General features: G+C 36.6%; 1 protein-coding gene across 2 annotated transcripts in view; it reads left to right on the forward strand.

Annotated features, from left to right (window-relative positions):
* NUP155 (nucleoporin 155) overlaps positions 1–18,078 on the forward strand; it is a 30,726-nt gene that overhangs the window by 4,902 nt on the left and 7,746 nt on the right. Inside the window, exons 7-23 of one of the 2 annotated variants that reach the window (XM_053931982.1) lie at positions 235–340; positions 2,258–2,331; positions 2,636–2,727; positions 2,845–2,942; positions 3,030–3,182; positions 3,470–3,570; positions 4,985–5,155; positions 6,233–6,343; positions 7,591–7,685; positions 9,400–9,488; positions 11,773–11,832; positions 11,936–12,086; positions 12,900–12,966; positions 13,757–13,875; positions 14,081–14,184; positions 15,470–15,603; positions 17,345–17,536. In XM_053931982.1, coding sequence (XP_053787957.1) covers positions 235–340; positions 2,258–2,331; positions 2,636–2,727; positions 2,845–2,942; positions 3,030–3,182; positions 3,470–3,570; positions 4,985–5,155; positions 6,233–6,343; positions 7,591–7,685; positions 9,400–9,488; positions 11,773–11,832; positions 11,936–12,086; positions 12,900–12,966; positions 13,757–13,875; positions 14,081–14,184; positions 15,470–15,603; positions 17,345–17,536 — 1,917 coding nt within the window. The remainder of the gene's footprint in view (positions 1–234; positions 341–2,257; positions 2,332–2,635; positions 2,728–2,844; positions 2,943–3,029; positions 3,183–3,469; positions 3,571–4,984; positions 5,156–6,232; positions 6,344–7,590; positions 7,686–9,399; positions 9,489–11,772; positions 11,833–11,935; positions 12,087–12,899; positions 12,967–13,756; positions 13,876–14,080; positions 14,185–15,469; positions 15,604–17,344; positions 17,537–18,078) is intronic. The other variant, XM_053931983.1, reaches the window with a different exon arrangement.

The raw sequence follows: 18,078 nt of genomic DNA on the forward strand, positions 1-18,078 counted from the left end.
TTAAAAATTCAAATTGCAACATCTGCACACTTTTTTTTTATGCAAAATTTTCGTTTTAATGATCACTGTTTTCTTTCCATTTAATAACACATCCTTGTTCAATTAAATCAATAGTTTGCAGTTAGAGGTTTACTTGTTTTTGTACTCATCCTTTGAATAACTTTTTTAATATCACTCCTAGTTCAGTTTTTGTTTTGCTTTTTCTTTCAATGTTGTATTTGTTTTAAATTGTAGGCTGAAGCAGGCTGGTTTAGCCAGCGCTGTAGAAAAATTAATCATTCAAAGAGTGCGCTGTCTTTTCTTATTCCTTCATTGCTACAGTTCACATTCTCAGAGGATGGTAAGTACTGATATTAAACTTCTTATTAGCCAGTAATTTAATGTAACCTTTTAAATAATACTACCAAGAAGCCAGTCTGAATATTTTGTTTACTCAGAGCACTTAGTTATTGTCAATGATACTTGCAGTGGTTGATTATTAGAAAAGAATTGCACAGAGGTTCCAGATGACTGGAAGTAGCCAATGTGACGCCCATTCACAAAAAGGGTTGGAAGGAGGATCCTGGCAATTATGGGCCAGTTAGCCTGACCTCAGTACCTGGTAAGGTAATGGAGCAGTTTATATTGAGTGTAATCACACAGTATTTACAGGATGGCCAGGGTATCAGACCTAGCCATCAGGGGTTTAGGAGGGGTAGGTCCTGTTTCACCAACCTGCTCTCCTTTAATGACCAGGTGACCTGCCTGGTGGTTGCAGAAAAGGCTGTGGATGTTGTCTATTTGGACTTCAGCAAGGCCTTTGACACTGTCTCCCACAGCACACTCCTAGATAAGCTGGCAGCCCATGGCTTGGACAGGAGCACTCTTTGCTGGGCTCAGAACTGGCTGGATGGCCAGACCCAGAGAGTGGTGGTGAATGGTGCTGCATCCAGCTGGCAGCCAGTCCCTCAGGGATCTGTTCTGGGGCCAGTTCTGTTCAATATTTTTATTGACAATATGGATGAGGGTATTGAGTCTTTCATCAGTAAATTTGGAGATGACACTAAGCTGAGAGTGTGTGTCAGTGTGTTGGGAGGTAGAAGTCCAAGTGCCGAGTCCTGCATTTTGGCCACAATAACCCCCTGCTATGCTACAGGCTGGGGATGGTGTGGCTGGACAGTGCCCAGGCAGAAAGGGACCTGGGGGTACTGGTCGACAGCCAGCTGAACATGAGCCAGCAGCGTGCCCTGGTGGCTAAGAAGGCCAATGTAATCCTGGCTTATATTACAAACAGTGTGGCCAGCACGAGCAGGGAGGTCATTCTTCCCCTGTACTTGGCACTGGTGAGGCCACACCTTGAGTGCTGTGTCCAGTTCTGGCCCCTCAGTTTGGGAAGGACGTTGAGACACTTGAGCACATCCAGAGGAGGGCGGTAAGGGTGGTGAGGGGCTTGGAACACAAGCCCTGTGAGGAACGGCTGAGGGAGCTGGGGAAAAAGCCTGGAGAAAAGGAGACTCAGATGTGACCTTATCTATCACTCTCTACAACTTCCTGAAGGGTGGTTGTAGCCAGGTGGGGGTTGGTTTCTTTCTCCAGGCAGCAACTGACAGAACCAGAACTGACAACAGAACTGACAGGACACAGTCTCAAGCTGCGCCAAGGGAAATATAGGTTGGATATTAGGAATAAGATTTTTATGGAAAGAGCAATAAAGTACTGGAGTGGTGTGCCCGGGGTGGTAGTGGAGTCACCATCCCTGGATGTATTTAAAAAATGACTGGATGTGGCACTCAGTGCCATGATTTAGTTGAGGTGTTAGAGAAGGGGTTTGAGTCCGTGATCTAGAAGGTCTCTTCCAACCTAGTGATTCTGTGAAATCGAGACAGATTTTGTGTTTAGTTCAGGATGTAGATAGCAAAGCCTGAAAAAATTGACATTTCTTTGACATTTCTAACTAAAGTGAGTGATATGTAGTACAAAAATAATATGTGCTTAGTGGTATCACCATGAACATGAAAAATGTATAAGTGAATAATCTTACCTGCTTTCACTGCTATTTTCAAATTACAGTTTTTTTCTCTGGGATTTTTTTTTGTTGTTTGTTTATAAGCAGTTATTTTAGTTGATTGATGTTTTAAATCCCTTACAGCAGCAGTCCTGTATGAAAGTGCAGGTTTTGTGAACTTACAGTTCATCATTTTAGACATTCTGCCCTAAACTTGCTTTCCCAAGCCCAGTGTTGATTTGCTGGTTCTCCCTTTTTTTCCTCCCTCTCCAGATCCTGTAGTTCAAATTGCCATTGACAACTCTCGAAATATCTTGTACACCCGCTCAGAAAAAGGAGTCCTGCAAGTATGTGACTTCTTATGACTCTTTGGTCTGTTATAAATGTGTGTAATAATGTACAGGTACCTCTGTAAGTTTACCTCAATGCCTGAGAATTCTCTATAGGTATGTTAGGCCTCACTTGTGTTTATCTTTTTGTAGCAATGTGTGTGCTGAAGATTTGAAAAGTTTCTTTTCCTAGGAAAGAGTAGCCTCAATTCTGTGGAAGCATGAGTACAAAATAAAAATACAGCTTGAGTTACTTTTTGATTAGTGAGGCTAAATTTATTAATTCATTCATAAATCACTAAGCTGTGTTATTGAATTGCAGGTTTATGATTTGGGACCAGATGGTCAAGGAATGACTAGGGTTACTTCTCTTTCACAAAATGCTATTGTTTCTGCTGCAGGGAGCATTGCCAGGTATGTTCATGACAATATAAAAGGATTTAAGACCCATAGTTTCACAATACAATTTTGAAGAATTTGCCTGTTTATTTGGATTAAAAGTGTATTGGGTTTTTTTGTTTTATTTTTCAGAACAATTGATCGTTCTGTATTTAAGCCTATTATTCAAATAGCAGTGATTGAAAATTCTGAATCCATAGACTGTCAACTACTAGCAATCACACATGCAGGTAAAAAAAAAAAAAAGGAAATTCCGCTCTACTTAAACTGATAAATGGTATCTGCACAGTTTGTGACCTTTCTTATCTTTTGTTCAGGTGTCCGACTATATTTTAGTACGTCACAATTTAAACATCCAACAGCTCGTCCTTCCATGTTAACCTTGGTCCATGTCCGTTTGCCACCTGGATTTTCAGCTTCTTCAAATGTAGAGAAGCCTGCAAAGGTTCACAGAGCTCTTTATAGCAAAGGTAGGCAGTGGAGCATGGCTCAAATGAGATTATTTTTTGTGTGTGACAGTCACAATTACTTTGATTCCTATAAACATCTGTTTTACCTTTAAGATGGCAAATGGTATTAAAAGTGACCTTTTGAAGTACCATATGGCATACAAATCCAGGAGTTATCATTTGCTGTTCAGATTGTATGACAATGACTTAAAGGTTGAGTTTTGCTAAGGTTGGAATGAATTAATGAGTTTGCATTTAATGCATGATGATTGCTTCTAATATGGACTTACTATTGCTGTTCTTGCTAGGAGTCCTGCTGATGGCAGCTTCCGAAAATGAAGATAATGACATCCTGTGGTGTGTCAATCATGATTCTTTCCCTTTTCAAAAGCCAATGATGGAAACACAGGTATAAAGCAAACTTCTTTATGATTTTGATGAAATCTAGGTATTACGTTTTCTTTCCTAATAACAGATGCCTGAATAATACTGCCTGAAAGAAATAAGTAGGTGACAAAAAATTTCATGAGTTTGGAAACTCTCACAAAGCTGAATGAGCCTCTCTTAGTAGGGATCCCTAGTTCAAACGTGCTTTTCTAGCTTGATGTCAAAAGCATCAAGCTTTTGTATGCACAAGCATACAGTATTCTAGCTGTATGTCAAAAGCAATTACCTTAACTTCTAAGACTTGACTTCTAATTAATATATTTGAGAATACTGTTGTCTGTAGCAATGCTGCATATTGTGCACAAGTGCAGAAAAGCATGGCTCTCTGTCCATAATGGTGTTGCTCAGTATAAAAGTTGTTTAAAATGTAGATGCTAGAAACTTTCTGATTCCTTATTTAAACTTACATGCCTTATTTAAACTTATATGTCTTCATTATTTAATGGGGGGACGGTTTCTGACTTTCATTTTTGTTATGTAAGTGAGTTTATAAGAGAAGTTTGGAGAGGGTTAGTTGCCTTATGTGTCAGTTCAGGGAAGACATATTTCATCTCTGAAAGACATTTCAAGTCTTCTGCTGAGGTAGAGGAGAGATGTGTCAAAAATAGTGTTACTGAAGAAATAGCAGAGTTGGAGTGAATGAAGTGACTATGTAAGTTAAAAGCTTCAAAGTCAGGTTTTGATTAATCTGCTGTTTTAGTTAATAACTTACAAAGGAACTTTATAGTTGTTTCAGATCCCTACCCTGCAAAAACTTAGACATTAATATCCCAAGTGCCTACCTCTTTTTTCCCAAGGCATCTGACAGCAACATCTGACAGCTAGATTTCCCAAACAAAATGTCTGCCTGTTCTTGAGCAGCAATTCTTACTGGTTAGCATACATAGTTTTCTGGAATGTCTTCACTAGTATATGTCACTTCCTGAGTTATATTTGAAGTACGGCTGCCAACTGCAAAAGTCTTGTAAACCTTTTTTAATTCAGTTGCAGTTTTTTTTGATTTTTTAAAGAAAACTTTCAAACTAATTATGCTTACGGTGCTTAGTTCTAATGTGATTAGTAGATGGTTGCTGTTTATATTGTAGCAGCCTTACTTTGGAAGTTGTTTTACATTGAAATGTAAAACAATATCCCATTCCCCGAAAAAAAGCAATATATTATTCCCTTTCTCTTAAAAGCAGTGGTGTATATATAAGTGTAAATTTGGTGGTAACTTTCTTTTAGACAACACAAGAACTTACTTTTGTTGGGTTCTGTTGTGTGAGGAGCAGATTCTATTCTGTGTAATTTTAAATGGTAAACAGTAAAACATTACCATGGATGTGCAAAACCCATTTCTGCTACCAAAATGTGGATAATATCTATCTGTTGCTCAGATGACGACCCGTGTTGATGGACATTCCTGGGCTCTTTCTGCTATTGATGAATTTAAAGTTCAGAAGATTGTAACACCACTAAATAAAGACATTATTCCCATAACTGATTCACCTGTTGTTGTGCAGCAACACATGCTGCCACCTAAGAAGTTTGTTCTGCTTTCAGCTCAAGTGAGTAAGAGTATTACTTTCCTTGACATAGGTTACCAGAAGAATTAAGTATTAAATTGGACATCTCATCTAAACCTATACATGATTCATTTTAGTTAACGTTTTAAGGATTATATTTTGAACATGAAAAGGAATCAGGAGAAGATTGCTGGAACTATGTATACCTATTTTAAATTTACTCAAAGGTTTTAGATCAACTTATTATATACAGTGTATTAGTAGTTTTTGTTGCTCTCCAGAAACCTTTGCAGATACAAACATGATTCTTTTACCCTTGGTTATGCTCTTGATTGCATGACATTGAAACAGTCACTGTCTGCCCAGAAAAATAGTTCAAGTAAATATTGTTGGCAATTGAAATTTGAATTTAGAATTTCTTACTTGTCATAGAAAAAGTCCCAAAAGGGTTTTTTTGAGAGCATTTTAGAAAACAAACCCACACAAAGAAAGAAGTGAACTTGCCTACTTTTCTGATTACGTTTAGCAATATTTTTGGCACTCAACATCTCAACCAATAGGCTATTTAAAATAGTGTTTAAATATTAATGTCTTGCAAACTCTAAACCTGAAAGCTGCATTTGTTTAATAGCAGCTGTTTTGTTAAGGGCTTTAATTGGACCTTTTCCAGTAGCTAGTTTGAATGCAGGGAAGGTGATTAATGTTAAGTCTTACCATGCGTTGAATTCTTCAAGGATTTTTCTTCCAGGCAGTTTTCAGGATTTGCAAGACACACAAAGCCTTTCTTTTCTGTATATACTTGCATATGCTTAAATGCATATAAGCATATACTGGCTTGCTCATATGGTTATATTCTATGCTTCGTGTTAGGCTAAGAATAGCATTTAAAAAAAAAATTAACTCAGTTTGTGGAGAGTTTGTAATCATTGCAGCACTTGCCTGCCTTTCCTTGATTCAGTAGTGGTTGGGAATTGGGCTTTGGGCACCAGGTACATTTTTATCCAGTGGTGCTGTGGAGGAAAACTCAGAATGCCAAAGATAAATGTCATGGAGATGGGTGTGTTATGATGAAGCAGAGTAAAGATAACTTTAGTCTAACTTGCTTTGCCTTACTTTTAGGGAAGCGTTATGTTTCATAAACTCAGACCTGTTGATCAGCTGCGGCATCTGCTTGTGAGCAATACAGGTGGAGATGGAGAAGAGATTGAGAGATTTTTCAAGTTGCATCAGGTAAGAGCTTTTGATGTGTTATGAAAAATGGAAGACTTGTCACCTTTTTGTTGTTGCTGCAACATTCTGGTCAATGTTTCATTTACCAATTACAGTAATTGGTAAATTTTTCTTTAGAAAAATATCATATAGAGAAATAATTTCTCATTTTATGGTATCTAAAACCAAGTATGTCATTCACTTTCTCTGAAATTCCTGTATCTTGTATGCAGAAGTGTAGTGCACTTCTTAGTTTAGAAAGAAGTTCATCTGAGAGCAGGAGAGGAAGAGTTTCTAAAAAAGTTGAATTCCTACCACTACAAGGGATTTTTTTTATTTTGAAGGCCAGTAGAAATGTGTGTAGTTGGTCTGGATACTCTGTTTTATTAGCAGCTTGAGATAAACAAGAAAAAAGCAGAAGCCTCGTTATTGTGGATTGTAATTTTAATGTCACTAGTATTGTGTAGTATCTGTAGTGGGTGTTCATTGTAATCTATTCTCTTGTGCTTGGAAAGGACATCATTGGTACTGTAACCACTTATTAGAACATCCAAACACTGATTTTTACCAATGTTTTTTCTTCAAACACAATTGTAATTTATGGTTTTCTGTTTGTAGAAATTGCATGAATCTTAGTCATACTTAAATGTCAGGCATGGAGATTGTTCCCTACCAGTAGTAGCACCAAATTTGCAAAAACTGTATAGCAAAAACTTACCTGATACAGTAAGTATCAGGTAAGTGGAATAACTTGCTAGGGTTCACTTCTTGTCTATAATTTGGAAGACCTGAATTCCCTGGCTTCTAAATAAAATAATGCAGAAAGTACTTACTGTTATAGTTATTGAGGAATGTAATGTCTATAAATTTCTTACCTGTTGCCCTGTTTTTTAAAAGTGTTTTCTTTTATAGTTTTTTTTTAAAGTTTTAAAGTTCTCATAAAACTTCTTTAACCTTCTGATAATGTTTACATATTGAGAGTCAGAGTTCCCACACAATTTCATGTATAAATAGAATAGTTTACTTATTTCTCTGTGAGTGGAGAGAAATGATTGATCCATCTTTGGACAGGTGTGGTTGGAGAGGTGGTGATTCCATCCTCCAATCTACGGTCACCTTTGGAATTCTGTAGATACCAGATGTTTGAATAAAACAGGGGCTTTTTCTCTTTTGAACTTAACCAAGCTTCTCCATACTCATTTTGTGTCCAATAGCGACACTTACCAACTTGCTATAAGACAGTATGCTAACATTGTAATATGCTCTAGGAGGATCAGGCCTGTGCCACTTGCCTTATTTTGGCCTGTTCTAATGCTGCATATGATAGAGAAGTGTCTGCCTGGGCTACTCGAGCATTCTTCAGGTAAGTTTTCATTCTGTTTGTCCTTTTGAATATTATGCTCAGGACCACTACAGTCACTAAACGTGTACAGGCTTTTTAACTTGCTGCCAATTCAGGGCATGGTGAATTTTGGTTATAGGTATTGATGGTTTTGGTGGTGGTGGTTTTGGGTTTTGTGGCTCTTTTTTTTGGTTGGTTGGTTGCTTTGGCTGTGGTTGTTGCTGTTTAGTTTGGTATGTTTTTTCCAGTACAATTTAAGTGATGAAGTATGAGCTTCCACTCTGGAGGATTAAATTCTAACTTGTGTATCTCAAGTGCTGCATATCCTTGGTATGGTGCAAATATGTGTATTTGCATTAGCTGCCTTAAAGAAATCAGTGTAGATAGTCACAAACTTGTTTGGGTTGAAAGAGGCCTTAAAGATCATCTTGTTTCAACCCTTCTGCCTTGGGCAAGGATACTGCCCACTAGATAATGCTGCTTAAGATGCCATCCATCCTGGCCTTGAATACTTTAATGAGTGGAATATCCTGTCTTTGGCCAACCTCTTCCAGTGCCTCATGTACCTCACAGTAAAGAAATTTTTTGTAACACCTAACCTAAATCTCTTTGATCTTTTAGTTTAAAATCATTCTTCCTCGTCCTATCACTATCTGCTCTTGTAAAAAGTTGTTCTCCCTTGATTTTTATAAGACACCCTTAAGTCCTGGAAGGTGTTATAAGGTCTCCCCAGACTCTTCTCATCTGCTGTCTGAACAACTGCAGCTCTCCATCTGTCTTCACAGCAGACCTGCTCCAGCACCCTCATGGTCTTCATGGCCTCATGTGGACCTGCTCCAGTGAGTCCAAAGTCTTTCTTGAAGTGAGGACCCCAGAGCTGGATGCAGTGAGGGTGTGCATATGGGGTATCTCAAAGACAGGGTGGAAGGGGAGAATCACCACTCCTCTATTGATGCAGCCCAGAATAGTGTTGGCTTTTTGGACAACACTATTTTTTTTTTTTTGTTTCTTTATTTCCATCTCTTCATCCATGAGAACCCCTCAGTGTTTCTCCACAGGACTGCCCTCAATGAGTTTTTTTTCCCCAGTCTGTGCTCTGTAGGGCAGTGCCCTGACCCAGGTGCAGCACCTTGCACTTGGCCTTGTTGAACCTCATGAGGTTCTTGTGACCTTATACTGTGGGTCTCTTGGCTGTCCTCACAGGGAGAGAAAACAGTTTTTGGTAAGATAATGGCTGTTGACAGATAAAATGTGCAGCCTGGAGTGTTGCGTTCCCAAAACTTACTAGTTCCTTGCCAAAACTTGTGCAGATGTTAAAGTCAGTAAGCTGTTTCCAGTAGGTTGTGAATAGTTGCTCTTTATAAAATTCAATTTTATCACAAAATAAAAGACAAAATGTGGATTATAACTCTGGAGTTAGCAAGGGAAGACATAGCAAATTGCTTATGTAATACTGTAGGGTAGAGATGAATAGAAATTACTTGTGGGTGATAGAAAGACAACCATGGGTCATCTCAACTGTGCCCTTCTTTCCACTTCCATGTAGAAGCAAACCTTGAAAAGATGCTGAAGCATAAGCCTGACTTTGGAATTTATAAATTTCTCTTAAAAACTATTCTGGTATTTTTATTCCCTGTTTTAAAAGAACCTCAAAATTGCTGTTAATTCTCAAAGGCATGAAAATTGAATAGGCTGTGTATGACATGTTGAGAATTTTTGGTTTTGCAAACTTTAGGTATGGTGGAGAAGCACAAATGAGATTTCCCTCAGCTCTGCCTCCTCCCAGCAATGTTGGACCTATTTTGGGTTCTCCTGTTTCTGCAGGTATGTAGCAAGCATTTCATAGTCCTGGACAGTTTTTTTTTTTTTCCTTGAATATGTTGTGTTTTGTCTTCTCAAAAGTGCTTGTGCTCTTTTTGTCTGAAATAGACTGTGTTTTTCACTTAATGGCTAGTTAATGACAAGAGCTTTTTCCATTTCTCTTGAGTGGTTTTTTGATTTAGTGAGGGGGTCATTGTCTCAAATGATGTGTCCATATTGCATAATACTCTGTTAAGACACTGTGAAGAGGGTATACATTTGTTACTTCCAGAGTCATTTCAGCAGCCAGAGAACAACTTATCAATAATGTATTTGAGACTTCAAGAAATTTAGTTGGTTGCTGTGTAGATATAACAGTATCTTCCTACATTGTAATTGTCATGCCTCTACAGATACTGCTTATGAGAAGGAAGAAGAAATTTGATCAAGAAATGAGCTAGTCATTTGGAGTGATTTCTGTTTAACAGCTGTTGTCAGCATTTGGTTTCTGCTTACTTTTCTCCTCAGAACTTGATGCTTCTTGGAGTGAAGGCCTTTTTGTACTTTAAAATTCTACACTTGCTGTAGAAATATATACATTACTCAATTTCAGATTGGAAGGGTTTTTAAAAAAGAAATTCATGATGATGAGTTTGAAATTCTGATTGAAATACTGAATTAAATTAATGACTGTTTTTTATCTAGAACTCATTAATGCATAAGATCCTCTTCCTTAATCTGACATGTGGCATTCAGTTTTACACAACAGACTTGGGAAATAAACTTGTTTGCCTGAAATTCAAAGAAATTCCATTTCATTACCATATTTTGATATGTATCCAAATTCCTAAGTATTGCAGAAAAATGTGTTGAGGTGGGATGAAATTTAGGAAAAACAGTTAACCCTGTTTTTCAGAATTCTTAACTCATATTTAAACTCTTAAAAGGAGTGGCTGCTTTTATGAATTAGTGGCATCACTTTCCAACCCTTTCGGTGTGGAACAGTAACAGTTGTGAGCAAGAGCTGAGATAAAGCCTAAGAATGTAAAATTAAATCTGAGTTGGAGAGAATAGCAGCTATGGGAAGAACAGGTGCCAGGAGCAGACTAAAAGTGAAATTAGGTTGTGGGGGAAATGGCAGGAAGCTCTGTAGTCAACAAGGAGACTCATTTTAGGAGTAAATGTATTTTTCCCAAGTCTAAATGTTTGCATATTTTTGTTGTTCTTTCATAAATGCCTCTTTCAAACCTAGTATCAAAGCAGATGTTGCCATTTTGCTTCAGTAACAGGTCCAGGTGGAAGATGGCACCATTCTTCTACTACTTTCTCGGTTTGCTCAAAGGGTAGAGAACTGTCATGTGAAATTCAGATTCTGATATTGTGGATGTCCCATGTGGTGGGTCAGACACTCCTGACAGAAATTCATTCAACCACATCATAATTTTGCATGTGAAACTACATAACAGTAATGTTAGCATTACAAGGCCAGGTGCCTTTCACTTATTTCCATCTTTTTCCCACTGTTGAAAGTATAGCCATGCATTTGCATGCTGCTTTTCTGCAAGTTTGTGCTTTGCTGTAGCACACGTGACAATGTGCTCTGAGAATGTATTGGCACTGTGTTATCCTCTGTGCTGTTGTGTGTTGCCAGGTTGAGAGAACTGTAGCAAATTAGGCAAAACTGTATCCTTTGATAAAAGCCAAATTTTCAGAGTGCCAGTTTTTCTTGCCTTTTCTGTGATACATCACCTTGTTTGCTAATGGTATGTGGACATTTTTGTAGATGGCCACACATGCTCCTCATATTTTGAGGTCTTAAGTTAGCTATTTAGACTTAATTTGCAGGAAGAGATGGAGTATTCACAGCTGAATTTGAGGCTGTGGACAGTCTCAGACTTAGTATTTTGAGTTAGCAGTGTTGCTGTAGTGTTTGTACATCTGCCCCACATAAAAATGAAAAGTAATATTACCAGTGTTCAGCATTCAGAAGGTGACAAACAGCAAAAAATACGTGGGCAATATTATATCCAATGCAGACAACAGATGGTGTGCAATAAATTAACACATGAATGCTGGGAAGAAAATGCTGCTTCAACTGCTCTTTAAGGAAGTCTATCCATTTATTTGACTTGTGGAGTGTTGGTTGATAAGTGAGTGCTATTTGATACATTACTATAAACAAAACATTTGAAATCTTTGATTTAACAACTTTGCTGCTTTTGTGCAGATATTTTATGGCGTAGATTTGGGAGGGGGCAAGTTTGGATTGTATTTGACAGCCTTATCTTTATTTCTTTTCCCTTCTTAGGTTCCCCTTTGACTGTTGATAGTCCATATTCTAATCCTAGCATTTTGACGTCTGGGCAAGGTAACACCTTCTCCGTTTTTATTTATTTCTTTTTTAAGTAGGCTTTTTCATTGGTGTTCAAATAAAAGTGTTCAAAAGTAATACTTAGCTATTTTTACCCTAGGTTTACAACCTCCTGCTATGTCAACTCCCATTTTTCCTCCTGGAAATTCCATGTCTCACCCTGGTACATCCATTAGTGGAATGATGGGTCCCGAGATAGTATTTTCTGGAAGACACAATGGCATCTGCATATACTTTGCCCGGATTATAGGGTGAGGTCTTTGTAAAAAGAGATTCTGTCACTCAATTTGTTTCATAGCTTTTCTTTGCACTAATACTTGCAGGTGGTGCATTCTATAGTAACAGCATTTAAATTGGAAATTAGTAAATTTTAATGTTGTATTTGTGAAATACCTGTCTATATAATATGTTGTCTTTGCATCTCTTAATAATAGTACATTCAGTGAATGCCTAGGGCAGAAAAGTTGCTTAGATACTGAGCCTGCAATCAAGTGCATAAACAGAACTGTGAAATCTCCAGGTTTAGTTTTCAAACCTAAACTCCTACTGAAGGACGAAACAGAAATGCAGAAGGACTTAAAAAATCAAAGCCCTACCTTTAATTTCTATGAAGAATGTTTAGTCAGAATGCTCAAGTCAGAGCAATGAAGCAGGACTAAAGATTCTGTTACCTTGGATTTTGAGCCCTAAACAACCCAAGCAGGAACAGAATTCTGCATATGTTGGTGATTTCTCTCCATGCTGACTGGGAAAGAAATTTTTGTATGAGACTTGTTTACACTGTATTTCCAGGGAATCATATTCATCTATAGTATTTGAAAGTGTCTAATTTAATTTAATTTATGTTTTTATATCTGGAATTTTACTAATTGTTTATATCTGCATTATTCATAATTATATAATGGCTGGCTTTTTTAATATTTAGTTTCCATCCAAAATTATTCCTTATGTTAGACTTTTAGCTTTAAAGTTTTACCATTTCTTTTTCAAGAAATTATACATAGAAGACTTAGAAAAATACTTGGTTAAATGACTTGGCTTTTTTTTTTTTTTTTGTTTTGCAGAAATATTTGGGATGGCAGTATAGTTGTGGAGAGAGTTTTCAAAAGTGGCAATCGAGAAATTGTTGCAGTATGTAAAAGATTATTCTGTGTTCTTAAAAAGTTTCTTTTAGTATTTAAGTCATTTTAAACTTCCATTCTGAGTTATAAACCATTTGGTACAAAACCCATTGTTTGCAATGTCATTGTTTTCTTAGCTGCTGAGCTCTTAGCTGACAATTAGTTGTCTTTTAAAGCTATTATTTTAAATGGTACATTCTAAAAAACCAAACTAATTTAATCTCAAACTAATTTATCCTCTCTTAATTGCCAATGGCCAGTTTTCTCCATGTTTGCTGATGTCACTTCCTTGATACCCACTTAGGGTTTCTCCATACTCCCTCCAGATAAACCCTAAAAATTAAATGCTTTAGTGATTTGGGATAGTCACTGTAGTTGTGGAAAGATATAAAAAAAAATTCATTTTTTGCCTAACTAACATCTTGCTGTTTCATTTTTTTGTCCATGATGAAAATAAAATCTTTTCTGGCTGTGGCTGGTAATAGAATCCAGTGCTCAACCCTTGTTCTAGCTTAGAGTTGGAAGTAGTAAAACGTAGCTGATTTAGTTATCTGAGTAACAAAGAAAGTAGCATCTTGAATACTGCATATCTTCAGAAGATTCCTGCCTCTTCACATGTGTACCGTCTCAATGAATGTGGTATAATGAGGTTGTGTTCTAGTGATCTGTTGCTAATACACAATTTATTTGTTGTACCCTCTTATTTGTCTTTTCAGTGATCTTAGCTTAAAATTGAAGGTTTTTGGAAAAAGAAGTGTGAAAACACAACTTTCTCTAAAGAAGTTTGCTTTCTTTTGCAGATGGAAAGCAGTGTTCCATCCCGTATGCTGGAATGTGTGCTACAAGAACTAAAAGGTTTACAAGAATTTTTGGATAGAAATTCACAGTTTGCTACAGTAGGAGCACTTGGAAACCCAAGGTATTATTAATTGTGGTAAATTTACATGTGGTATCTAATGTCCAGCTTTTGAAAAACTACCCATAGGTGTTTTGCTGAGTTGAAGTGTTTGTATAGTCTTCAGCTTCAACATTCAGATGCTAAAAATTAGTTTGTTAGATTCATCTTTAAGGGGTTCGGTATTTGTAATCATATTAGCATTTTTGGTTTTTTTTTTTAATTGCAGTTTCAGCACACCAGCCAATCTACAGCAGAGGCTCCTGGGTTTTATGCGGCCTGATGGTGGAAGTTCTCAGCAAGTCCAGCAGGAACTCCAAAGGAAATATCATGGTATGTAATTATTTTTGAACAGGAAGTATCAAGGAATGGTGCATTTGGATGTTGCCTTTCTCACTTTTCTTGTGAAATCGTGTGAATAAAAAGGCCTTCTTTCTACACAGATTTTATGTTAAATATCATACCATTTTTTTTGCACATTTACCTGTCTTCTTTTTTCCTTTCTAATGTTCTCCATTGCAGAGAAGATTGTTTTATCTCCTCACTACTGTACTTAGTAGCTGCACAACCATTTATATTTACAAGATAGCATTTATTAAGCAGTTATTTTATGAGACGAGTGAGCAGGATGTCCTATAAAAAAACTACAGTAGTGCAGGTTTCCAATGGTACAGTCATTGAAATGTCTACAAAACTTTGAAATATGAAGTCTGTTACATAGCCCATTTGAGTTTTTGTCCTCTTACAGTGCAGCTTTTGCTCAGCACTTGCAGGGAAGTTGGGAAGTGTTACTTCTGCATATATGGAATTGAGGATGTTTGTGGTCCATGTGTGTGTAATCCTGGGCTTTTAATATGTAAAAAAAAGTTTAAAAATTATAAAAAAAAAATTAAATATAAAAATTTTCTCTAAAGTCACAATGTAGGATTTGATAGACCTTTAATATTTTTTTTATTTGTTTATTCTTCACTGAGTTAATAAATCCTTTTGGATTGCTGAATGACACAGTGTAATTATTGTTAACCTCATTTGTGAAGTGTAAACACTTAAAAGTACACACATAAATTTTTGCAGTTATGTTCTGCCTATGTTATAAGTACGAAAACATTATCATTTCAGTTTATATAATACATCTTACCAGATTTAAATGTTGTAGTTTTTGGAGTAGTTGTTGCTTTAAAGGTAGTGTAGACAGTATTGACTACAGCTGTAATTGTAATTGTTCTCTCTACAAGTAAATACAGGTGATCAAACAAAAAGGGAATATGTATAGTTTTAATTTGATTTCTTTTATGTTCATCAGAAATACAATTACAATAGCTATTTTTGAAAAAAAAAAGGTAAAAATTTAAGATGTGTAAATCTAGTGCATTTACTTGTTTTTCAGAGAGTATGATTCCTTTGTTGCATAGTTTGAAATAAATGTTAACAGAGGGTTATTTGTTGTGGGGCAATGTTAACATGGCATTTTATCTCCCAAGAGAGCTAGACAGCATTAATCAACAATGGAAGAAAGAAAAGAATAGAAAGTTAAGGAGGTGGTTACTGAAAAACCTCAAAAACTTACATGCTTATTTGAAACATGTGGAACAATTGCTGACAGTCTCTGGTTTTTCAGCTGAGGCACAGCTAACTGAGAAGACCTCACTTCAAGGCATCCAGCAGCTTGTTCGCAAAACCTGCCAGGCACTGGCTTTATGGAAGTTGCTATGTGAGCACCAATTCAGTGTTGCTGTAGGTGAGCTTCAGAAGGTAAGATCTGGATAATATGATTTTCATTTGTGGGTATTAGTCACCTGAATTTCTTTTGCTACCTAAGTATTCCCAAAGGACTATTATTTAAATTAATTGAGAAACATATGAATTTTAAACCACATACAATTTTTTTTTATGTGTAGTCATAAATGTTTAAGAGATTCATGTGTAGTATTGACATAATCACTCAGTTTTATGCAATTTAAAGGGTCACTAACATTAAACTGTTCTACTTTTATTGATAGTTAATACTGAGTCTCATTTTAGAAATTACTGGTTTTTTACCTTAAGCACATTCTGCAAAATGTTCTAAAAAGCATTTTCCAGCCAAGTAGAATTCACTCTTTCCCTTAGTCTTGGTGAAAGATAGAGAACAATAGGGTAGTAGAGTCCCTGCTCTGTGTAAGTAGGGTACCAGAATGTACCACAGAAAAGCTGAGGTTGGAAGGAACCACTGGAGATCATCTGTCCCCTTTGCAGTGGGGCAGATCATCTAATTGACTCTCAAAGCAGGGGCAGCTAGAGCAGATGGCTCAGGACTGTGTCCAGTAAGGATATCTACAAAGATGAACACTCCACAGGTCTGAGCAACCTGTTCCAGTGTTGAATCGCCTCTAGAGAAAGAAAGATTTCTATTCGGGTGTATTTTCCTTCACTTCCATTTTTTACCATTGTGCAGTGTCTTGTTACTGGTTACTGCTGAGAAAAACCTGACTCTGCATTCTTTACACTTTCTCAAAAATATTAGTAAGATCCCACATACCACCTTCTAAGCCTCCAGGCTAAATAATCCCAGTTCTTTCAGTTTCCTGGTTTGTATAGAAGGAAATTAGTATAACAATGAGTGCTACTGCTGAGCACCCCTTGCTAATGTCAAATTCGCAGCCAACCATTGAGAAAAACTATTAATTTGGATACTAGGCATTTTGTCCTAAAACTTTATAGGATTATTTGAGTAGTTTTATTTTTTGTTCACAAAAAGAAAAAATTTAAAACCTTATAGAGGTGCAGAAGCTGTTGCTCTTCACAGTGTTGCATTGGGGAGTTTTGAGCAACTTTTATTTGTGTTGGACAAGGAGCTAACTAACTGTTTAACAAATTGAATGTTTTTCTTTGTCTTCAGTAGATTTAGAGTTTTTGTAGTTGCATTACATGCTGTTAATATCATCTATAGACACTACATAGACACTACTTAGACCCTTCTGGCAGCTATGTGCACAAATACTTGTAATAAATTCTAAAAAATTAGAAACCTTCAATGTATTTTAATCTTAAAAAGCATAAATACTTCAGACCTCGAACTTTCCAAATTCCTGCTTTTATTGAATCTGTCATTTTTATTGTTCTGAATATTAAAAACTTTGACAGACTCATAGGGTGTGTATTCTGACAATGCTCTGAAGTAAAAGGAACTGCTAATTCCATTCTTACTGTCAGAGATATGAAACAGAGGGACACATAGTGAAGATGGCAGAGGAAGTCTGTTAAGAGGAGTTTTCACTGTCCTTCAGCATCCGGGGATCTAGTGCCTTCAGCGGTAGCCCTTGCTTTATTTTTATTTTGCTATACAATGTGTATTTTAAATAATGTATTTTTATGCTGTACCTTGTAGTCATTGGAGTTTTGTATGTTTTTAATTATTAGAAACAGTTAATTATGCTGCTGGAACATTCAGACATTTCTAAATAGGGTCAAGTAAAAGATTTGGTAAACTAATAAAATTCTGTCTCACCTTCAGGAGCTTCAAGAACAGCTAAAGGTTACTGCTTTTAAAGACTTGGTGATTAGAGATAGAGAGTTGACTGGAGCACTCATTGCCTCTCTTATAAACTGTTACATCAGAGATAATGCGGCTGTGGATGGAATCATTGCCCATTTGCAAGATATCTGTCCTCTTCTTTATAGCACTGATGATGCTGTGTGTTCAAAGGTAAGTGCACTTCCAGATTTTACAGCACCAAAGCACAACTTGAGAACATGCACAAACGATGTACATTGGGCAGTAAGTCATTATTATGCTCATGTAGTTTCAGAAGCAGATGAAATAATCAAGTTGTGGGCATATTTTCATCTTTTAATTGATTAATGCTGAACATTACACAAAAATTATTTGAAGGATTTGCAATTATTTTCATAGTCTCTAAATTCTAATCTGATCTCTCATCTTAACTCTGTGTTCTTTATGTTGATAAAATGTTTTCTTATTCCAGTCTTCCTCAGCATAGTATCTCGGTTTTTGTCCGTTCCACAATTTACTGGAATTTGTGGCAGGCAATTGTGTTTAGGAACTTAGGTCTTTGAAGCTTTTCAAATTAATTTGAAACAAGTAACTGGTGAGGAGAGAATAGGAAACAAGTTGGTTAAGTCTTCAGCTCTTCTAATGTTATTGTAGCCTTTCTGCAGGAAACTCAGTGACCAGAGAGTGCTTTTGAGAGGATGGTCTTTCTGCTGTTTCAGCTTTGAAGTATAGAA

The sequence above is a fragment of the Vidua chalybeata genome, chromosome Z, assembly GCF_026979565.1.
Source record: "Vidua chalybeata isolate OUT-0048 chromosome Z, bVidCha1 merged haplotype, whole genome shotgun sequence".
NCBI lineage: Eukaryota > Metazoa > Chordata > Aves > Passeriformes > Viduidae > Vidua > Vidua chalybeata.